The sequence below is a fragment of the Melospiza melodia genome, chromosome 9 (assembly GCF_035770615.1).
Source record: "Melospiza melodia melodia isolate bMelMel2 chromosome 9, bMelMel2.pri, whole genome shotgun sequence".
Taxonomy (NCBI): Eukaryota; Metazoa; Chordata; class Aves; order Passeriformes; family Passerellidae; genus Melospiza; species Melospiza melodia.
In genome coordinates, this window is record NC_086202.1 from 12,476,546 (window position 1) to 12,494,155 (window position 17,610).

Here is a 17,610-nt window from a genome sequence, read left to right on the forward strand (position 1 = left end):
CGGCTGTGGCAGACCTTGATCCCTCAGCCAGCTGGCCACAAACTCTTCCACACAGCAGGCCCACCATGACAGGCACCTGGGGTGAGCCCCAGACAGGCCCCACTGCCGTCAGTGGCTCCGGCCTTACCTTCAACCCCAGCAGGAGGGGTTGGCAGCTGCACCCCAAGCCCAAGTTCTCTGCAGGGGCCCAGAGGGACTGCTGGGCACGGGACCAGCCGAGGGCCAGACACCGACGCACGTTCCCAAGATGACGCAGCAGCAAAGACAACGAAACAGCTCAGTTTGATCCACACAACTATTTCTTTTTTTAATTATTAACTTGTGCCTTACAATAGAAGAGGAAAGAGTGCGAGCAAACAATTTGCTGGTTCCAGGAACTACTCTGGCAGCACCGTGAGGGCAGCGAGGTCTGGTGCTGACTGCCCGCCCTGCCAGGGCACTGACACACAACACGGCGGCTCCGGCTCTTGCAAAAGCGATCGCTGGCAATTTAAGGCATTGAAGGAAACCTATGGTTGTTAAATCCTATATCAAATTTGGCACACCTTGGAACAGTTAGAGCGGAGACAAGGATGCTTTGCGGGCTGGTGCTCAGGAGTCCTGCAGCTTCCCAGTGCTGGCTGGGGCATGACGCTAATCTAGGCACAGGGTTTTCATGTGAACACTGTGCAGCCCAACAAGGGGCCCTCAGACCCTCATATTTGGGAGACAGCGATGCCAAATGAGGTGGTGCCTTCACCTCCAGTGTAGCAGTCCCCTGTCCTGTGCTGGCTGCTTATAAACCCCACGTGCCTGGCTTGACTAGTGCTGTCAGAAAACAAGATTTGTCAGTACAAAGAAAAAGTAACATTCCTTATAGTTCAAAACATACGTGGCTGAGATCAGATGTCAGGTGCAGTTACAGTCCTGTATGGCTATTTCTGTGCTTCTAGGGTTAAAAGTGAATGGCTACAGTTTGAGGAGTGGGGAAAAGTTTAGCTGTACATGGATTTGGGTAATTGATGAAACTAGTTACAGTAAACATGTTGAGTTGTTTCCCTTCCCTCCCCGGAGTGCTGGCTCAGCAGCCTTCCCAGCTGGCTGCCCCTCGCCTGCCGCAGGAGGAGAGAGGGAGCGTGTAACGAGTCCATGTGCCACCACCACAATGACCAACATGCATCTCTAGCTACCTGTCCTGTGTGCCCCCACCCCATTTAAAAGGGAGCAATGTGCCAAGCTCGGCCTCTGAGTGGCAGGACCCGCAAGGAAGCCATCCCTGGGTTTGTGTTTTTAAGGGAGGCTTCCTGCGAGCCCAGTGCGGCTTCGTGCCCAGAGGAGCAGTTTCAAGGCCGAGTGGAGACTGTTCCCCCTCAAATGCTTGTGAACAGGGTCCTGATGGTTACATCTTTGCATTGGCAAGGATTCCTCCATGCAGGTTTAACCTTCCTCTCTTCTTGACAGAGGTTATGGTCCCCTCAATCACCTCAGCCCTGCTGGATGATATTTTAGAGGTCACTTTAATAACCTCTCCTTGCTCCTCCTCTTTGAAGGACAGAGTAGAGGAACTAAAGCTCCTTGGCTGGAAGGAGTAAGTGGGGCTGGGGAGAGAATTGAGAGATGTAAGGCCGCCACTTCCCATGTTGAAGAGGGTCTCCTCTCCCTCCAGCAGCTTCCTGCAAGCACATCACAAGGGAAGAGGTTAGTATGGGGATGTGAAACATCTGCAAAACTTGAGAGCATGTTGTGCCCTGCAGGCAAGCTCAAGCCATCACCACAGGTCACACTGCACCATGAAACTGATTCAAAATCATATTTTGGTCAACCATTTCTGGAAGACTTGCAATATGGGGTACATGAGAGCAACTTTCTCCCTTCTTTCCTCTCCAGAAACACCAGGAAAATAAATACCCAAAGCACAGCCTTTTGCATCTACATTTAACTTTGCAAGAGAGACAAGTTTCCAACCCCAACTGTGCCCATTAAAAAATACTGCTTCTGGGATGGCTGAGGGAAGTGGTTCACAGCTGCTGGAGCAAGGCAGGACACCGAGCCATGGCTGCTCCCCAGGCAGGAGTATGGCAGATCCAGGTGAGGGAGATGAACAACATGCTTGTGGTGCTCCTGGAGTGTGGACCCAAGTATTTTCTGGGCCCTTGAAAATACCCCAGTCTAGTGAGTTGTTGGGGAAATTTGGGACAGGGGGGATTGGGGATTGGGCTTGGGAAGTGCCCAGGTAGAGCAGGAGTAGAGCAGCCTTACCTGTAGGCAGCTATCTCGATATCAAGGGCCATCTTGACATTGAGCAGGTCTTGGTACTCCCTCAGGTGCCGTGCCATCTCATTTTTGGTGTTTCTCAGGTCATCCTCCAGCTGCCCAATGGTGTCCTGCAAAGGCAAGGGTGCTCAGCCCTGTGTTTTGGAACAGGGACTTCTCCCACAGTCCCACTCTGCTTTGCCCATTGTAGAGACAGGGAAGTTGCAATGGGCAGTTGATCCATGACAGCACATCCCACCAGGGGCTTGGGACCATGAAATGTCATGCTAGCAGGGATGAAGAAGCAGGGATGAGTGCGTGCAATGGGGGAGGCTTTAGCCATTGATGGATTCATGCAGTTCCCATCTGCAGTGGGGTCTGTAAAATAAGCAAATAGTGCATGGTGGTGGGACCCCCAGTCCTGTGGGGGAAAGGCAAGCTGCTACAGAGGAAAGTTTTGGGCTTAAACATCTTCAAAGTAGAGACAGTGGCTCAACAAGACAAGTGAAAGCACCCTGCACTGCAGCAGCGGAGAAGAAAGGCTGCAGTTTACATCTGCAGGGCTTAAGAAGGGTTGGGACATGCTTCCAGGAGGTGGAAGGAGAGGTGCTGCTGCCAGGGGTCCCCTCCAGGTGGGGAAATCTGCCACCTTCCTGAGAAAATGCCTCAGAGCCTCAAAGTGGGGGATTCTGAATGCAGGGATTTGGGGAGATTACAGAGACAAGGGTCTGCCCTGCAAGAGCTCAGCTGGACAGCAGCGTCCTTCTAGCATCCTTCCTGTCAGCTTTGCCCTGCCTTTTGTCCCTAACCAGTTCTACTGTGATGTGGAGGACTCAAAGGCCAGAATTCCTGCTAACAAAGGAGACTAATGTTTTCTTCTATTTTTTTCTCAGAAAAGAAGCAGTCTCTATTTTTCCCTCATGCATCTAGGTATCTAAATAGCAGCTTGAAAGCAGTGAAACCTGCTCCCATAAGGCTCTTCCCAATCAGGTTTCCTGCTGCCAGCTGCCCCACTGTGCCACCAGAGGAGCGTGATTTGGAACAGGAATGAGTCAGCAGTTTGCACTTAAGCCACGATGTAGCCCTGCCTACAGAGCCCTGCAATGGCCACTGCCAACCTCCACTCTCCTGCATCCCCTCCCAGAGCCAGGACTTTGCAATTGCTTCCAGATCCTCTGTACCAGCAAGCAATCTTTGTCCTGCCACATCATCCTCATCTCGTCCCCTTCCCATTCCTATCACGTCCCCAGCTTCCTCTCCTGCCTAACCTCCCTCGTGGACAGTGCAGACACAGTGAAAGCAGGTGGGGCTGCCCAAGGAGCAGGGAGCTGTGCTGACCTTGCTGCAGTGGGCCCTGTTTGAGCAGAGCCCCTCAGAGCAGCAGCTCATCCTGACTGCAGCACAGAGCATGGCACTGTCGGGTTAGCTGGGCACAGCCTGCCTTGCAGGATGTGATTTAGGAGCCATCCTTGTGGTCTCTGCTGTGACCTGTGCTGCCCTGACCATTTTCCACAGCAAAATATCTGCAAGAGGCTGTGCCTCTGAGGAGTTCATTGGGGAGTTCATCGACTGAGAAGCTGCAGGACGTGGCTGCTGCTGCTGTAGAGGTTAAAGCCTCTGCTCCGATGCAGACAGATTGCTGCTGTGCCCAGCCAGGGCAGGAGGGAATGACTTGAGCTGATCCCCACCCTGGACAGCTCCACTCTTGCTGCTGCGACTCTTTGTGCCTCCAGCCCTCTTCCCTCTGCCTGTAGTCCACATTAGCAAAAAACTCTTTCAAAACTGATTGTCCTTGTTCCTGTTCTGCACCTCTCTTCCACAACCCAGCTCAGCCAGCTGGTAGAACAAAAATCCCCTCCTCACACCACTGCAAACCTGCACCCTAACACAAAGCTCTTGCATGTTGGTTCAGATTTGGCTGGGCAGCCCACAATTATAAAGACATCTCCTTTAGCCTGATCATTTCAAAAGCTCAGACAATAGGAATATTCTCTTTCAAGACCCACTTCCAACCTTTTCCACTGTTTGTAGCCAAGGAAATTACTTAGCTGATACACACACACATTGCTCAATGGAATTTTAAGTATTGCTACACATAAAGTAGATCCTGAGGGTCATATAGAAAAGCACTGCCATGCTGTCACTAAAGCAATTTCAATTATGTTGCTGTTTAATCCAGTTGCTTAATTTTTTTCCCAATTGATAGGTTGCTCCTAGGACCCCTCTTTCACATGGCATCCAGAGTATTTAAGCAGATTACTGTGTATAATGTTTTCACTATAGGTAATATTTTATATTGCCTATTTCCACAAAAATTGTTGAAGACCACCTCAACTATTCAGGAAGCTTGCAAGCAGTTTGGAAGTAAGTCACGAATCCTAGAGCGCCTGGCAAAATTTGGCCTTGGAAATGACAAGGCATTACTTGAGTCCTCCATGTATGATTAAAGCAGTTGTTTCAGTATTTAGAAGGAAATGGTTTGATTTAGAAACCACAGATCATTTAACAGCCATATAATAGAACAATCTCATGATTCATTTTATTATAAATCATGAACATTTCCCTGTAGCAAGAAAATGTGGCAATACTGCAGTAATGGAATAAGAGCAATGGAGCACTCAGTGTCTGCCTCTCATGAGTCTTTCCACAGACATAAAAAATGCTCGCATGTGTCTGCAAGTCCAGACTTAACCTTTGCAGAGCTCCAATTTCTGCAGTGCAGGTGCCAAGAGCGAGGCCACAGGGAAAAGGGCCAAGCCTGGGCAGACAGCTTCGAGGAATTGCCCACAGTGATGTGTAGGCAATTTTGGACCTGATCCTTAAGGGACAGGGACGGATCGATGTCCCAAACAGCGCTACCGCGTGTGGGATGTCCCCTGCGGGAAGGGAGCATTGGAAGGAGTGTGCTGGCCTGCTTCCCCAAAATCTGCCCTTTGGGGTTTTGCCCCTGGATAAAGGGTGAAAGCAATGCCATGGTGGGGCAGGATCTGTGTGCAGGGCAGCGAGGCACAATGCTGGGTGGTGGGAGGGCTGCAGGGATGCCTGGTGCTGCGCCGCGCTGCAGGGGCACCGCCTGCATGGGTGGGTGCTGCACAAGGCAGGAAGGGTGGGTGCTGTTCCGCGCCGAGGGTGTTTGTGTGGTGCAGCGCTGATCGGGACAGCGCGGGCGATGGTGCTGAGTGATGTGGGGCAGGGGGGCCCCGCATGGGGCCGGGGGGTTCCAGCACTGCACAGAACTGCGGGAGGAGCTGCTGCAGGGGACAGAGCTGCGCTGCAGCACTTTGCAGGCCACAGCGATGCTCAGCGCTGCACAGGACCAGGGGAGGGAGAGTGCAGGGACGCGGGTACCGGTGCGGCACCGCGCCGGGTGTTGGCGTGGGATGAGATTCCCGGTGCTACACATCACAGGGGGTGGCAGCAGGGATGGAGGAGCCGACTGGTGCGGATGGCGCGGGAGGAGGATGCTCGGTGCCGCCCAGCGCCCGGGGCTGCCCGGTGCCAGGGGAGGGCACAGTGACGGTTCCCGGCGCCGCCCGGCTCACCTGCAGGCCGGCGGCCTCGGCGTTGTGCCGCTCCTCCAGCTCCTGCAGCTGCCTCTCCAGGGACTGGTGAGCGCCGCGCAGGCTCTCCATCTCCACCAGCCGCGCCTGGAGCTGGCGGCGGCACTCGCCGGCCTCTCGGCGGCTGGCGCGCACGGCCTCCTGGCTGCGGGCCGCCCGTTCGTGCAGGCGGGCGCAGCGGGCGCGGTACCAGTCCTCGGCCGCCTGCAGGTTGCGGGCCGCCAGCGCCTCGTACTGAGCGCGCAGCTCCCGCAGCGCCGCGGCCAGGTCGGGCCGCGGGGCCGGCGGCGGGGCCGCGGCCGGGAGCGCGGCGCCCAGCTCGGCGAGGTGCTCGGCGTGGGCGCTGCGCATCGCCGCCAGCTCCTCCTGCAGCGCCTCCGCCCGCCGCTCTAGATCGGCGCTGGCGCGGGAGGCCGCCTCGGCCGCCTGCTGCCGGGAGCGCAGCGCCCGCTCCGCCTCGGCGCGGCTCCGCGCCTCCTCCTCGCAGCGCGCCCGCAGCCGCTGCGTCTCCTCGGCCAGGCGCGCCCGCTCCAGCGCCGCCTGCGCCCGCTCCCCGTGCGCCTCCTCCAGCCGGGCGCGCAGGGCGCGCAGCTCCCCGCCCAGCAGCTGCCCCAGCCGGCGCGGCTCGTCCGAGCGCTGCCGCAGCGCCGCCAGCTCCGCCGCCAGCGCCCGGTTCCGCTCCTCCAGCGCCCGCACCCGCTCAATGTACCCGGAGAAGCGCTCGTTGAGGCCCTGCAGCTGCTCCTTCTCGCTGCCCTGCGCCCGCCGCGGCTCCGCGCCGCGCTCCCGGAGCGCCTCCGGCTCCGCGCCCGGGCGCGCCCACCGGCCAGCCAGCATCTCCGTGCGCCGCGGGGACCCCGCGAAGAGGTGGCGATAGGAGGCGGCCAGCGCCGCCGGCTCCGCGCTGTAGCTCATGGCGGCGGAGGGGCACCGGCGGCGGTGCCGGCGCTTATGTACGGCGGGGCGGAGCGCGGCGCGGAGGGGGCGCGGGGCGGAGCGCTCCGGCGGGGAGGGGGCCCGGTGCGGTGCCGTGCCGTGCCCGGTGCGGTGCGGTGCCTTGCCGTGCCGTGCCCGGTGCGGTGCCTTGCCGTGCCGTGCCGTGCCCGCTGCGGTTCGGTAAGCGGCGCGCGGTACGCGGTGCAGTGCGGTACCCGGTACGCGGTCGGGTGCGCGGTGCCGCCGCGGCAGGAGGCGACAGGAGCTGTCCGTGCGCCGCGGTGCTGAAGGGCTGTGGCAGCGGGCGGGGCACGGGGCGGGACGGACGGATAGACGGACGGATGGATGGATGCGGGGAGAGATGTGTGCGGGGAATAGACGGTCACACGGACGCAGAAGGAGCATGCAAACATACGCAGGCGTATGGACGAGGTCACACGCACACAAAGAAACGGACGGATGCACAGGAATGCGAAAAGGGTCAGGTGCATTCACCGTAAGACACGCGTTCGTATGCTCGGAGCCAGAGACAAAGGGGCAAGCAGCCGTTCAGAGAGACACACAGATGCACTGGCAAGGAGACGCAGAAAGGAAGAGAGACAGAAGGAAGCAGACAGAAATGGGCAGGTGGAGAGAGAGAGTCAGGCAGGCACCCAGAGAGAGACAAAAGACAGACAGACACACATGTGCCCACCCATACATACATCAATCACTCCTGCTGGGGTATCCCCGGCTGTCCTCTCCAATGCTCAAGGGAAGCTGTGCTGTGCATGTGTCTGGGCTGAAGGTGTCCTGGGGGCTTGGTTCCAGCCCCTCTTCCCTGATGAGGACCAGGGTGCCTATGTCTGTGTGGGATCTCCTTGGGATGGGGATTGTTGGGGTGCAGAGCTGGGAGTACGCCTGGAGGAGGGTGAGACCAGGACAAAGACTGATAATGGTCAGTCCAGATGTAACACAGGTGACACACAGGGAGGGTTTTGCCTTCAGGTTGTTTGCCGGGAACTGAAGCACTTCACTTTCTCTACTGTCCATGCAAGCAGGCTGGGCTCTCCCACTGGCTAGGGTTTGCTGGGAGTACCCAGAGCTGTATCACTGACAGGAAGGGGGGAACATGCACATCCCACCTCCAGGCCAAGTGCACTGCCTGCACCCCAGTGCAGGACGTCCAAGAGACCAATGAGAAGTGACTGATTCTGGGAGCAGCAGCACAAAATATAGCTATGAGATGGAAAAACAACTTAATTTTGATCTGAGTGTGAGAAACATGGGTGAAATGAGCAATATTTGGATCCTGTCCCCTGCTGTGCATCTCTGTGGCACAGAGATCTGCACTGATGCCCTGTTCCTCTACTCCACTTATCCCTGTTTGTCCTCACAGGTCACCAGAGGACATCATGAGGGAGTTCCAGCAAATGAGCAGGGGGGACAAACAAGCCAGGGCTGGCATTGGAGACAGCTGTGACTTCCAAAAGAGCTGTTGCTGGGGTTGAGCAATACCTTCAGTGCAGGTAGCTCGATGTGCAGCTGCAGTGTGAGCGGCACAATTGCATCATCCAAGCAGCTCACGTTTTGATGGCAGAGCATCCCAGGCAGAGAGGCTTGGCACAGGTGGGGCTGCCAGCTATCCTTGCCCTCGCCTGGGCTACCTGGCTCACATTGCCAGGGCTGAAATCCTCTTCTTGGTCTGTTTTTTTCCCCAGGTATTTCACATACTCCTCACACACAAGTGCCTTTTACCATTTCCTCAGTGTCTCCTACTCTGCATTACAATATCCTAAGTCAGGGGTGCTGCGAAAAACTGACCAAGGAACAAAGAAGTTTCCAGCTGTGCTTAGTTCTGTGTGTGGCATTGCTTTGCTGACTTTGCTCTGATGCTTATTGCTAATGATAGAGGCTTCTGTGGTTCTCTTTGCCATGGAAAAGTGGAGTGCAGCTTACCCTGGCATCCTCACTCATGCTGTTTTAGCACTGCCACGCATATGCACCCTAACAGCTGAGTTAAGAGTGTCACAGTCTCCTCCAGCACATGAACTACAAGGTAGTAGAAATGCTGACTTCCATGGGGAAAGACCCTGGGATAAAATCCCTTTGTCTTCAGGAAAGGGGTCAAGGTGTTCTGACATCATTACACACCCAGGAGCTGCATGAAACAGTTGAGACCTGTGCCAGTTGCTGGTGAGACTGCTGGAGCTCTGTGGCTGAAGAGCACAAGGGATCAGAGTCACTAAGCTACAGCGAGCGCTGCTGTCCTGCAGAACAAGGCTGCGACTCCAAGGCTGCAGAAAAGCTGAAAAAAGCTGAAAAGCATGTCAGACCTGAAACAAGATGACAAGCTGGACAAGTGGGCACAAACCAAAAGCACAGCAAGTACCTGTGATGTGTTCAGCATCAGGAAACCTTGACACTTGAGTAACTGTTGCGACACAGACACATGGCATCAGGGGGAGCTTTATAAGGGTAGAAAACAAGCAGGAAACCAAAGAGAAGCAGTCCCATAGCTAAGGATTGTGCACCAATGAAACAACAATGGGTTGTATTAGGGATTAAATTACCCAGGACCATTTCATACCTCTTATTTACTTCAAAAATCAAGTCTTGCATGTGAGACAGCAGGAGTGATCTCTGTGATACTCTGTGATACTCTCCACACAGCATCTGCCTGCTGATGAGGCTCATTAAACCACTTATCTCCTGAGCTGCAATCTGCCTGGGCTTGTGAGTCACAGGGAAAAGCCACCCTCTGAGCTGTGCACACATGGCAGTGGGACACACACCTCCTGGCCAGCACAGCACATGAAACTAAAGCTCTGGGCAGCTGCTTTACCCCCCAGCCTCACCACAGCAGCTTCACCAGAGGGAAATGCTTGCTAGCAGTGGGAAAAAGGCAAATCCCAGTGTCTTCCAGGAGGCTGCTGCCAGATCTCCTGTGGCACAGGTGGGTCTGGCCCCCTGCAGGAGGGAGAGCTCTCGGCTCAGGGCAGCAAAGTCACGGAGAAAACATGTAAGTGCTAAACACACCCGTAAGGAGGACGGAGGCATTTGCTTAATTGCACACACACAAACACACTAACAAAAGTAGGAAAATGGCTGTATTGGATCCCTCTAACTCAGGAGTGTGTTTCTCACAGTGGGAGATTCATGCTTCTTTGGTATAACTTCTCTGGTTCTGCCTGTCTGCAGCTCTGGGGCTCCCCAGACAGCAGTCACCTCTCTGTTTACTGGCCCTTATCTAATCAGTGCAAGTTCACGTCCTGTGTGCCATTGTGCTCTGTAACACACAGTTTGATAATGCACTCTATGAGAAAACATCTTTTTAATGTTTCAGAGTGGCTGCCAGCTAATTTCATTCTATGTCCCTGGCTTGTGGAACACAGTGGAAGAGCTGGGATACAATTTCTCCCCACCTACCTCCCTGTGCAGAATTTTGCACACCTCTACCTTACCCCACTTCACCTCTTTCCTAGGATGAAAGGATTTTGTCTATTTCATTTTCCTTCACAGAAAAGCCATTTCACATTTTTAGTCATCCTTGTTGGCTTCAGTGAGTCTTCTGGGGTTATGTGTTGGAAAGACACACAGACAGACATTTCAGGAGGGGCCCTGCCATGAGGATGCATGGAAATGACAAATACAGATGGCTGCATCTCCAAGTAAAAACTCTTGCTTGGGGGCCCAGTGCAGGTGCTGTGAGATGTCCCAGGGTATTGGGAAGTGCAGGCTGAGCTTCCCTGTGAGCAGAACCTCCCTGCCAGAGGCTTGGCACCAAAAATGGACTTTGCTACAGCCAGAACTAATAGTTCTGCTGCTGTTGGGTGTTTCCCCTTGGAAGGGGATGGATCAAGGCTGACAGAGCCTGGAGAGGTACAATGGGCCAAGTCAGCAAAACCCTGCCCAGCTGCGTGTCCTGTGCCAGAGGGTGGTGGCAGAGCCTTATCACCCAGAGCAGAGTGGAGGGCAGTAGGAAAAGCTGAGGGAGTCCTCGGGGAGATGAAGGAAGCATCATGGCAGTGGGGACAGGAGAGCTGCTGCCAGTGTGAGGCAGACATTTCCAGCCTCTGGCTACCACTGAGGCATGGAAAAGGAGATTGAATGAGTGTTCCAGGGGCTTGGCACAGCAGAGAGGGCCTGGATGAGGTGGGGTAGATGGACGGCTGCCATCACCCTTGTCGCTGGCAGGGATCAACCTGAGGTGGCCAGAATCCCAATGTGAGGCCTTTTCCAGCCCTCCAGGGTCAGGAAAAACAGACAGAAAAGGTGAGGCTTGTTTTGCTGGGGAGGGTTGTTTTGCTCTGAGCTTTCTGTGGCGGTGCTGACCCAGCGTGGCACGACTTGGGGGCACCACAGGCAGTTTCTGCTCTGCACAATGATCCCTCCGTCTGCCCAACCTAGTGGCCGTGCCTGAAGGTATGAGGGATGTAGTCTGTGCTCACAGTAGATGGGGATGGAACACGCCTGCCCGTTGCTGTGGTCACTGTCCCCCAAGCCCCCAGCCATCACCTCTGCCACCCCAGCTGCTTGGGGGCCTCCTCACCATCCTCCTGACAGCAGACGGGGCACACACTGACCCCAGCCTTGTCCCAGTCTGCACTGCAGACACGCTCCCCAAAGTATCAATGATTAATCATGTTTTAACTAAAGCTCTGGCTCTCTCAGACATTGTGGAGCTTAAAAATAAATGAACATTGTGCAACATGGGGAGCTGATGTCAAAGTAGAGTGACTAGGTTTTTATTTGATACAGAAGCCCATGCTTCCTTAAGCTGCTAGCTCAAGGTATTGTAAACTCAATGGCAAACTAAGACAAAGTAACAGATTTTGAAAATGAGCATTATGTGGTACAGCAACGCAGGGGCTGGCTGACAGAACTGTGGGAGCTCAGGCAGGCCAGGGAGGTGCAGGCCTGGGGGTGCAGCACCAGAGGTTTTGTGTGGAGCGATGCCAGGCCTGGAGGAGGCTGCTGAGGAAGGGCTGTGTGGTTGTTCTGTGAGTTGCCACACTGAATCACAGAATTGTTAGGGTTGGAACAGACCTCTGGAGATCTTCCAATCCCTCCCCTGACAAGGCAAGGTCCATGTGACATAGGGATGTGTCTGGGTGGGTTTTGAATGTCCTCAGGGATGGAGACTCCATAAGCTTTTGAGCAGCCTGTTCAGTGCTCTGCCACCCTCAGCATGAAGGTTTTCCTCATCAGAGAAGGTCATGGGTCCGGAGCACCTCTTATGAGAAAAGCCTGAGGCCTGTTCAGCCTTATAAGAGACAGGACCTCATTAATGTGTACAAATATCTGAAGGGAGGGTGTCACAATAATGGATCCAGCCTCTGCTCGGTGATGTCAGGCAACAGGAAAGAGGCAATGGGCAGAGGCTGATGCACAGGAAGTTCCACCTGAACACGAGGAAGAACTTCTGTGCAGTGTGGGTGAACACGCACTGCTACAGGTTGCCCAGGGAGGATGTGGAGTCTCCCTCACTGGAGATGTTCAAGAACCATCTGGACACAATCCTGTGCCACATCCTCTAAGATAACCCTGCTTCGGTGCAAGGTTGAGGCGGAACTTCCCGTGGTTTAGTTATGGCCATTGCTCCTTGCCCTGTCACTGGGCACCACTGAGAAGAGCCTGGCACCATCCTCTTGGCACCCGCCTTTGAGAGGTTTCTATGCATTGACGAGTTCCCCTCTCAGTCTCCCTTCTCCAGACCGGACAGGCCGAGCTCCCGCAGCGAGTCCCTCACGGGGTCCGGCCCGCACTCCCCTCACGCTCGCTGCCGGTTCGGCACTTTGCCGACGCTCCCTGGGCCGCGGCCCGTGCGGCCGGCGCGGGGCTCGCACACTGCCCGCGCTCCCTGCCGGCGGGCGGGCGGGGCGGGGCGGGGCGGGGGCGGCGCCTGCGCAGTGCGGGCGGCGCGGGCGCTGCGGCAGTTGGTGCGGGGCAGTTCCACCCGAGCGCGGCGCGAGGTGAGAGCGGCCGCGGGCGCGCGCGGCGGGTGCGGGGAGCGCGCGAGGGACGGGAGCGCGCGCGGGGCGGGTGCGCGCCGGGGGCCGCTGGGGCGGGCGGCGGGGGAGGCAGCGCCCCCTCCCTCGGGCGCGCGCCCCGGTGAGGGGGGTGCCGAGCCCGCGGCCGGGGCTGGGGCTGGGGCGGCGCGGGGAGACCCCCGGGACAGCGCCCGCCGCTGCTCCGCTCTGCCCCGGCACCCGCCGCTGCCCCGTCCCGCCCCGGGCGGGGCAGCCCCCGGCCGTGCCGCAGCCCCCCGAGCTGCCCCCGGCCGTGACAGGGCGGCGATTCCGTGCCCGCTCCGCCGGCCGAGCCCCGGGCACGGTGTGTGTGAGCAGGGCCGGGGCCGGCACCCGGTGCCTCCGTTTCCGCTTTCCTTCCGCCCCACGTGGAGCGGAGGGTCCCGGCGGCGCCTTCCCGCCCGCAGGGCTCCCCGGGGCGGCGGCCGCCCGGCCGGGAGAGGCGCGGAGCGAGCGGCGCGGGGCCGGGCAGCCGGAGCTCGGGGCGGGGGCTCGCTGTCACCGCTCCGCTCCGTTCGAGTTGCTCCTGGCAGTCCGGCTGTGTCAGGCTGGAGCTGATAACCCAAAGCCAGGAGCGAGGCACCAAGTAAATAAATAAATAAAACAAACCAGTGCAAGGTTGCTTTCCTCGCATTTTGCTTACTCCTTTTTTTTTTTTTAATCCCTCCTTGCATGCCAAAAATAATGTTGCAAAATGTATGATGGAAACAAACCTACACTGGTTCTCTGATAGACCAGATGACTTTATACGACAGTACTGCTTCTTGTAGCACAGGCAGTTTTGAAAATTCCTGGAACCACCGAGATTATGAAACGCTCAAGTTTATTCCCTTGCTAGTGTTTCTAAAGGCTGCCAAGCTGGATGTTAAGGCTCCTCTTTGACGTGGTCTTGAGAACATTTCTCCCAAGCCATAATCGCTCATGTTCTAAAATATTTCTTTTAGCTCTGTAAGATTTATTGTTTGAACATCAAAGATTGCGAAATACTCTCTAAGTAGTCACTTAAAAACGGCTCCCTGTCAGTTTAGAGTAACATCGTCACCAGCTGAAATGTATTGGTCCAAATACTCATTTGTCACTAGTGCTGCGTGGTTTCGCTGAAAAATAGAAAGAAAACGCAAAATTGCATTTTGATCTTCGGTTCAAGTGCTGAATTTGTGGTTCAGCAATGAGCAAAACCCCCAGTGCTTTACATGCAAATCAATCAGCTTAGCTCAGGAAGTCTGCCACTGTCCCTGTCAGCCCGTGTCAACCTAAACATATTTTTGAGTGGAACTGCTATTTAAAATAATCTATTGCCATTAGTCCAGGGTCCAAAGGATCGTTCAGGAACCTGCTGGTTTGATTAACAGCAGTTGGGGTTTGTTCAAGCATAGTCGTGGTTGCATTATATAGCACAATACAACCTTTACTCTGTACAGCGTCATTCAAACAAATTGTATGGCAAATGCACCACCGAACTGCGCTTAGAATGCTCCATTGAATCAAGTACAATTGCAGAGAGAAATGGGGAGAAAAGCTGTAAGAATGGGAGAGATGTTTTCAGCTGAGTTTTGAAATTAGCAGCCCGTTAGTATATTTGCATTGGTAGCAGTAGTGTTATACGATGATTCTGGGATATACGCTAGCGAAAATCAGACTCAGGCTGAAACTTTCCCAGGCAGATTTCCAGTTCGTAGGCAATTTTTAATCATCGTAACGATGATGATAATAATATCCCCCTAGAACTGTCACTCCTTGTCATGTTTGATTCCTAATATAACTTGAAGAGAAAGCTAATAGACCCTTATTAAAATCACTAGAAATATTTATCCTAGACTTTTTTTAACTTTCAGGGGATTGATTTTTTAAACAGACAGTTTAGTCTGGTGTTTACTGGTAAACATTGTGGTGGTATTGTGCTTTTTGGGGAACACTGAAAGGAGTGGTTTATTTCCTTCAAAAATATACAAGTATATTATTTTTGCATTGGGAGAAGGGAAGCAAACTCTTAGAATACAGTGTTTAAATGATGTGTATTGAAAAAACAGATAGCTTTATTTAATCCCATCATAACTCTTACTTGCAGTTCAGTTTAATAAAATAATGCTTGTTGAAAAGTGATGGGTGGGTGGGTGAGCTGTTGCAGTGTGAGCTGTTATCTGGGGATGGCGCAGGCTGGCTGCAGAGCAGGTCTGGTGCTCCAGGACAAGCTGAGAGGGTCTGCAGCCTTTGAATCCTGCAGGAATTGTGGATACTGACTTGCCAGGAGGTGCAGGAAGAAGGGCTGACCACAGCTCTTCCCTGAAAACCTTGAGCAAGAGACAGAATTGCAGTCACACTCAGTGAAGCCATCGTTCTGTGGGCATTTTGAGTTAGGGAGTGCTCTGGAGGTGGTGCTGTGGTGGTTCAGTAGCGTGGAATTTGCCATTGCTTGGGCACTGGTGACAATCCTACACAAAGCAGCGTTACCACGGAGAAGCTGCTTGGCCTGGGGAAAGTGGATTAATGGTCTCCAGCCAGGCTGCAGTGGAAAGTTGTCATAGGAACTGGCTCGCTGTTCTGCAGGCCTGTGCCTTGTCTTCACTCCTTGGAAAGAACACCTCGGTAACCAGTCACCTCAGGGTAGGAAATACTCCTGTGCCAAGCCACGAGGAGAGCAGGGCAGCTGGCTCCACCAAGGCAAACTGAGGGCAGGGCTGTACCACAGCCTGGGTGCTGTGCCGTGGGATGAGCTCACAGCGCCTGCTCTGCCCCAGATCCCTGCCTGGGGGTGGCCCACAAACGCTGGGTGTCCTGACAGAAAACAGCTGTGGCTTCTTCAGCAGTGAGAGAAAACTGAACAGAATGTGCCCAAGAGGGAAAGCCTTGCCTGGCTCTTTGGGATGTAATTGGGAAGAGATGTTTCCAAGTCAGTGCATGGGAATTCCTCACTTATTTTCTGTACTGCATCTACTTTTAAAATTTTGTTTATTTAGTGTAAGCAGCACAAATATAATTTAAATTGTTGTTTGAAATGCCACAATCCGAGTCTTCAAGAGTTGGCTATTCTGTGCGGAATCTTATTATTTATGAGTATATTTGAAAAGCACATTGATATAAATATTTCCTATTTTAAAATGTCTGTTTTGTGATATTAAAGAAATTACTGTGTCATGATTATGATGCTTGTAGCAATGAGCTGTATTTTGTTTTTTAATCATTATGACTTACTAACTGGAATGGTTCCTAAAACCTGGGACTGTGCACTCTACACAGAGATCACGTGTGTAACATGAATCTGCTTCTTTACACAACTGCAGAGGGAATCCAGCATATATAATAAGTAGAACTTTATGTATGGTAAACAGACCTTAACCAACATCTGGAAAAAATTGCATCTGTTTTTAAGGTAGCCACTGTAAGCAGTTGATAGTCTAGACCTGCCTACATAAATGTAGTCACTAAGTCTCATGCATGGGTTTGCAGGGCTAAAAGGTGCTGTGGAGACCTGCCTGTATGAAGCCATATTAGGAGAAATGCATTTTTTATATGGCAGTATGAGATCGAGCAGGGAGCCTGAGTAATTCAGCCTAAAAAACCCACAGCAGTCTGTTATTACCTGAATGTGTAACAGTGTGTGCACCACACTCTACAGTCAAAAGCAGATTTGCTCTTATTTCCTGGACAGGTGGGTCCCCAGACATAGGAGCAGTGAGTGGCTGTGTGCCAGAACTCTAAGTCCTGTCACTTTTTCAAGTCTGGTACAGCATGGTAGAGCTTAAACTTGTGGCTTGCTGATGATCTTAACTTACCCTCTGGGCATGAATACCTGCTGTGGGATTTACCAGCACAGTCAGCCCTTTTTTGGTGGTTTCACTAGAGACACCATTCTGATAAACTGAGGAGGCTGGAGATCCCACTGTGACCACCTGCATGCTTCTCTTAACAACCAAGGAAGAAAACAAGTGGGTTCTTACCCTGTGCATCATACCAGCTCAAAGTGACTTAAGTTCTGCAAAAGTGTGAGTCCATCAGCTGCGGAGAGCAGGAGCCGCAGTAATGAGACACCTACAGTAATGATGCTGGGACTGAAACCTGTTGGCTTCTCTTTTGAAACTGAAAAATGTGTGGGCAGAGCTTCTGTAGGTGGGTGGAAGGAGAAAGGGAGGTCCAAGGAGATGTGATTCTTGTGAGATTGGAAGGTGGCTCCAAAGTGAAGTTAGTAGAAACAGATGTGCAGAACAATGTGCTCTAGTGCAGCTCGTGTTGTACCCGGGCTGTAAATAAGAAGGCGGTTGTGGTTGTCGCTATAACTGCCATTCCAGCTCTTTTCACCACAAGTGATTTATTTAAAAACAAAAGCTCCTTGAAGTCATTTTGTGGTCCAAACTTAGCTTAATTTAGTTATGAAGTATTCACAGCTCCTAGCTATGTTTCAGATGTTTTCAAAGACTTGCTATTTTGCTTGTATGCTTACTACAAGATTACCACTGAACCTTGCTTGGCAGAGTTGGTTCAGAGGAAGGGATAAACCAGAAAGTTCCTGTACATATTTCTGCAGGAGGCTCTGAGGTAGAGTAGTTTTCCACTGTGTATTTAAGAGTGGGCCTTTGGATTAGCTGGCTTTGACCCAGGCCTTGTAGCTCTCCCTGTTAACATGGGCATAATAGATAAAACTCTTAAGACACATTCTTGCTAGATTTTCATGAAGTAACTTCTCATTGAACTGTCCAGGAAGGTACACTCTCCCAAAATATTTTCCAGCTGGGGTGGTCCAGTCGTGGCAGTTGTGGTGGCCAGATCTGGATTGTGAGCCCTTCTGGGAGGGTTGTCCTCCTCTTGTGCGAGCTGCTGCCTTTTCCCTGGCAGCAGCTGCTGCCTGCACTGCTGTGGTAGGAGCAGCTGCATCC

At 53.6% G+C, this 17,610-nt stretch overlaps 2 protein-coding genes across 2 annotated transcripts in view; one reads left to right on the plus strand and one right to left on the minus strand.

The window, feature by feature from the left end:
• Positions 1-281: 281 nt before the first annotated feature.
• Positions 282-6,716, minus strand: INA (internexin neuronal intermediate filament protein alpha). Its single transcript, XM_063163284.1, has 3 exons — positions 5,775-6,716; positions 2,239-2,363; positions 282-1,652 (listed from the first exon to the last, which is right to left on the minus strand). Exons 1-3 carry the CDS (start codon positions 6,705-6,707, stop codon positions 1,379-1,381), a joined length of 1,332 nt encoding a protein of 443 aa, XP_063019354.1. The 5' UTR covers positions 6,708-6,716; the 3' UTR covers positions 282-1,378.
• A 5,895-nt stretch (positions 6,717-12,611) lies between these two features.
• NT5C2 (5'-nucleotidase, cytosolic II) overlaps positions 12,612-17,610 on the plus strand; it is a 59,244-nt gene continuing 54,245 nt past the window's right edge. Inside the window, exon 1 of the mRNA XM_063163285.1 lies at positions 12,612-12,682. The gene's annotated coding sequence lies outside the window, so the exon portion shown is untranslated. The remainder of the gene's footprint in view (positions 12,683-17,610) is intronic.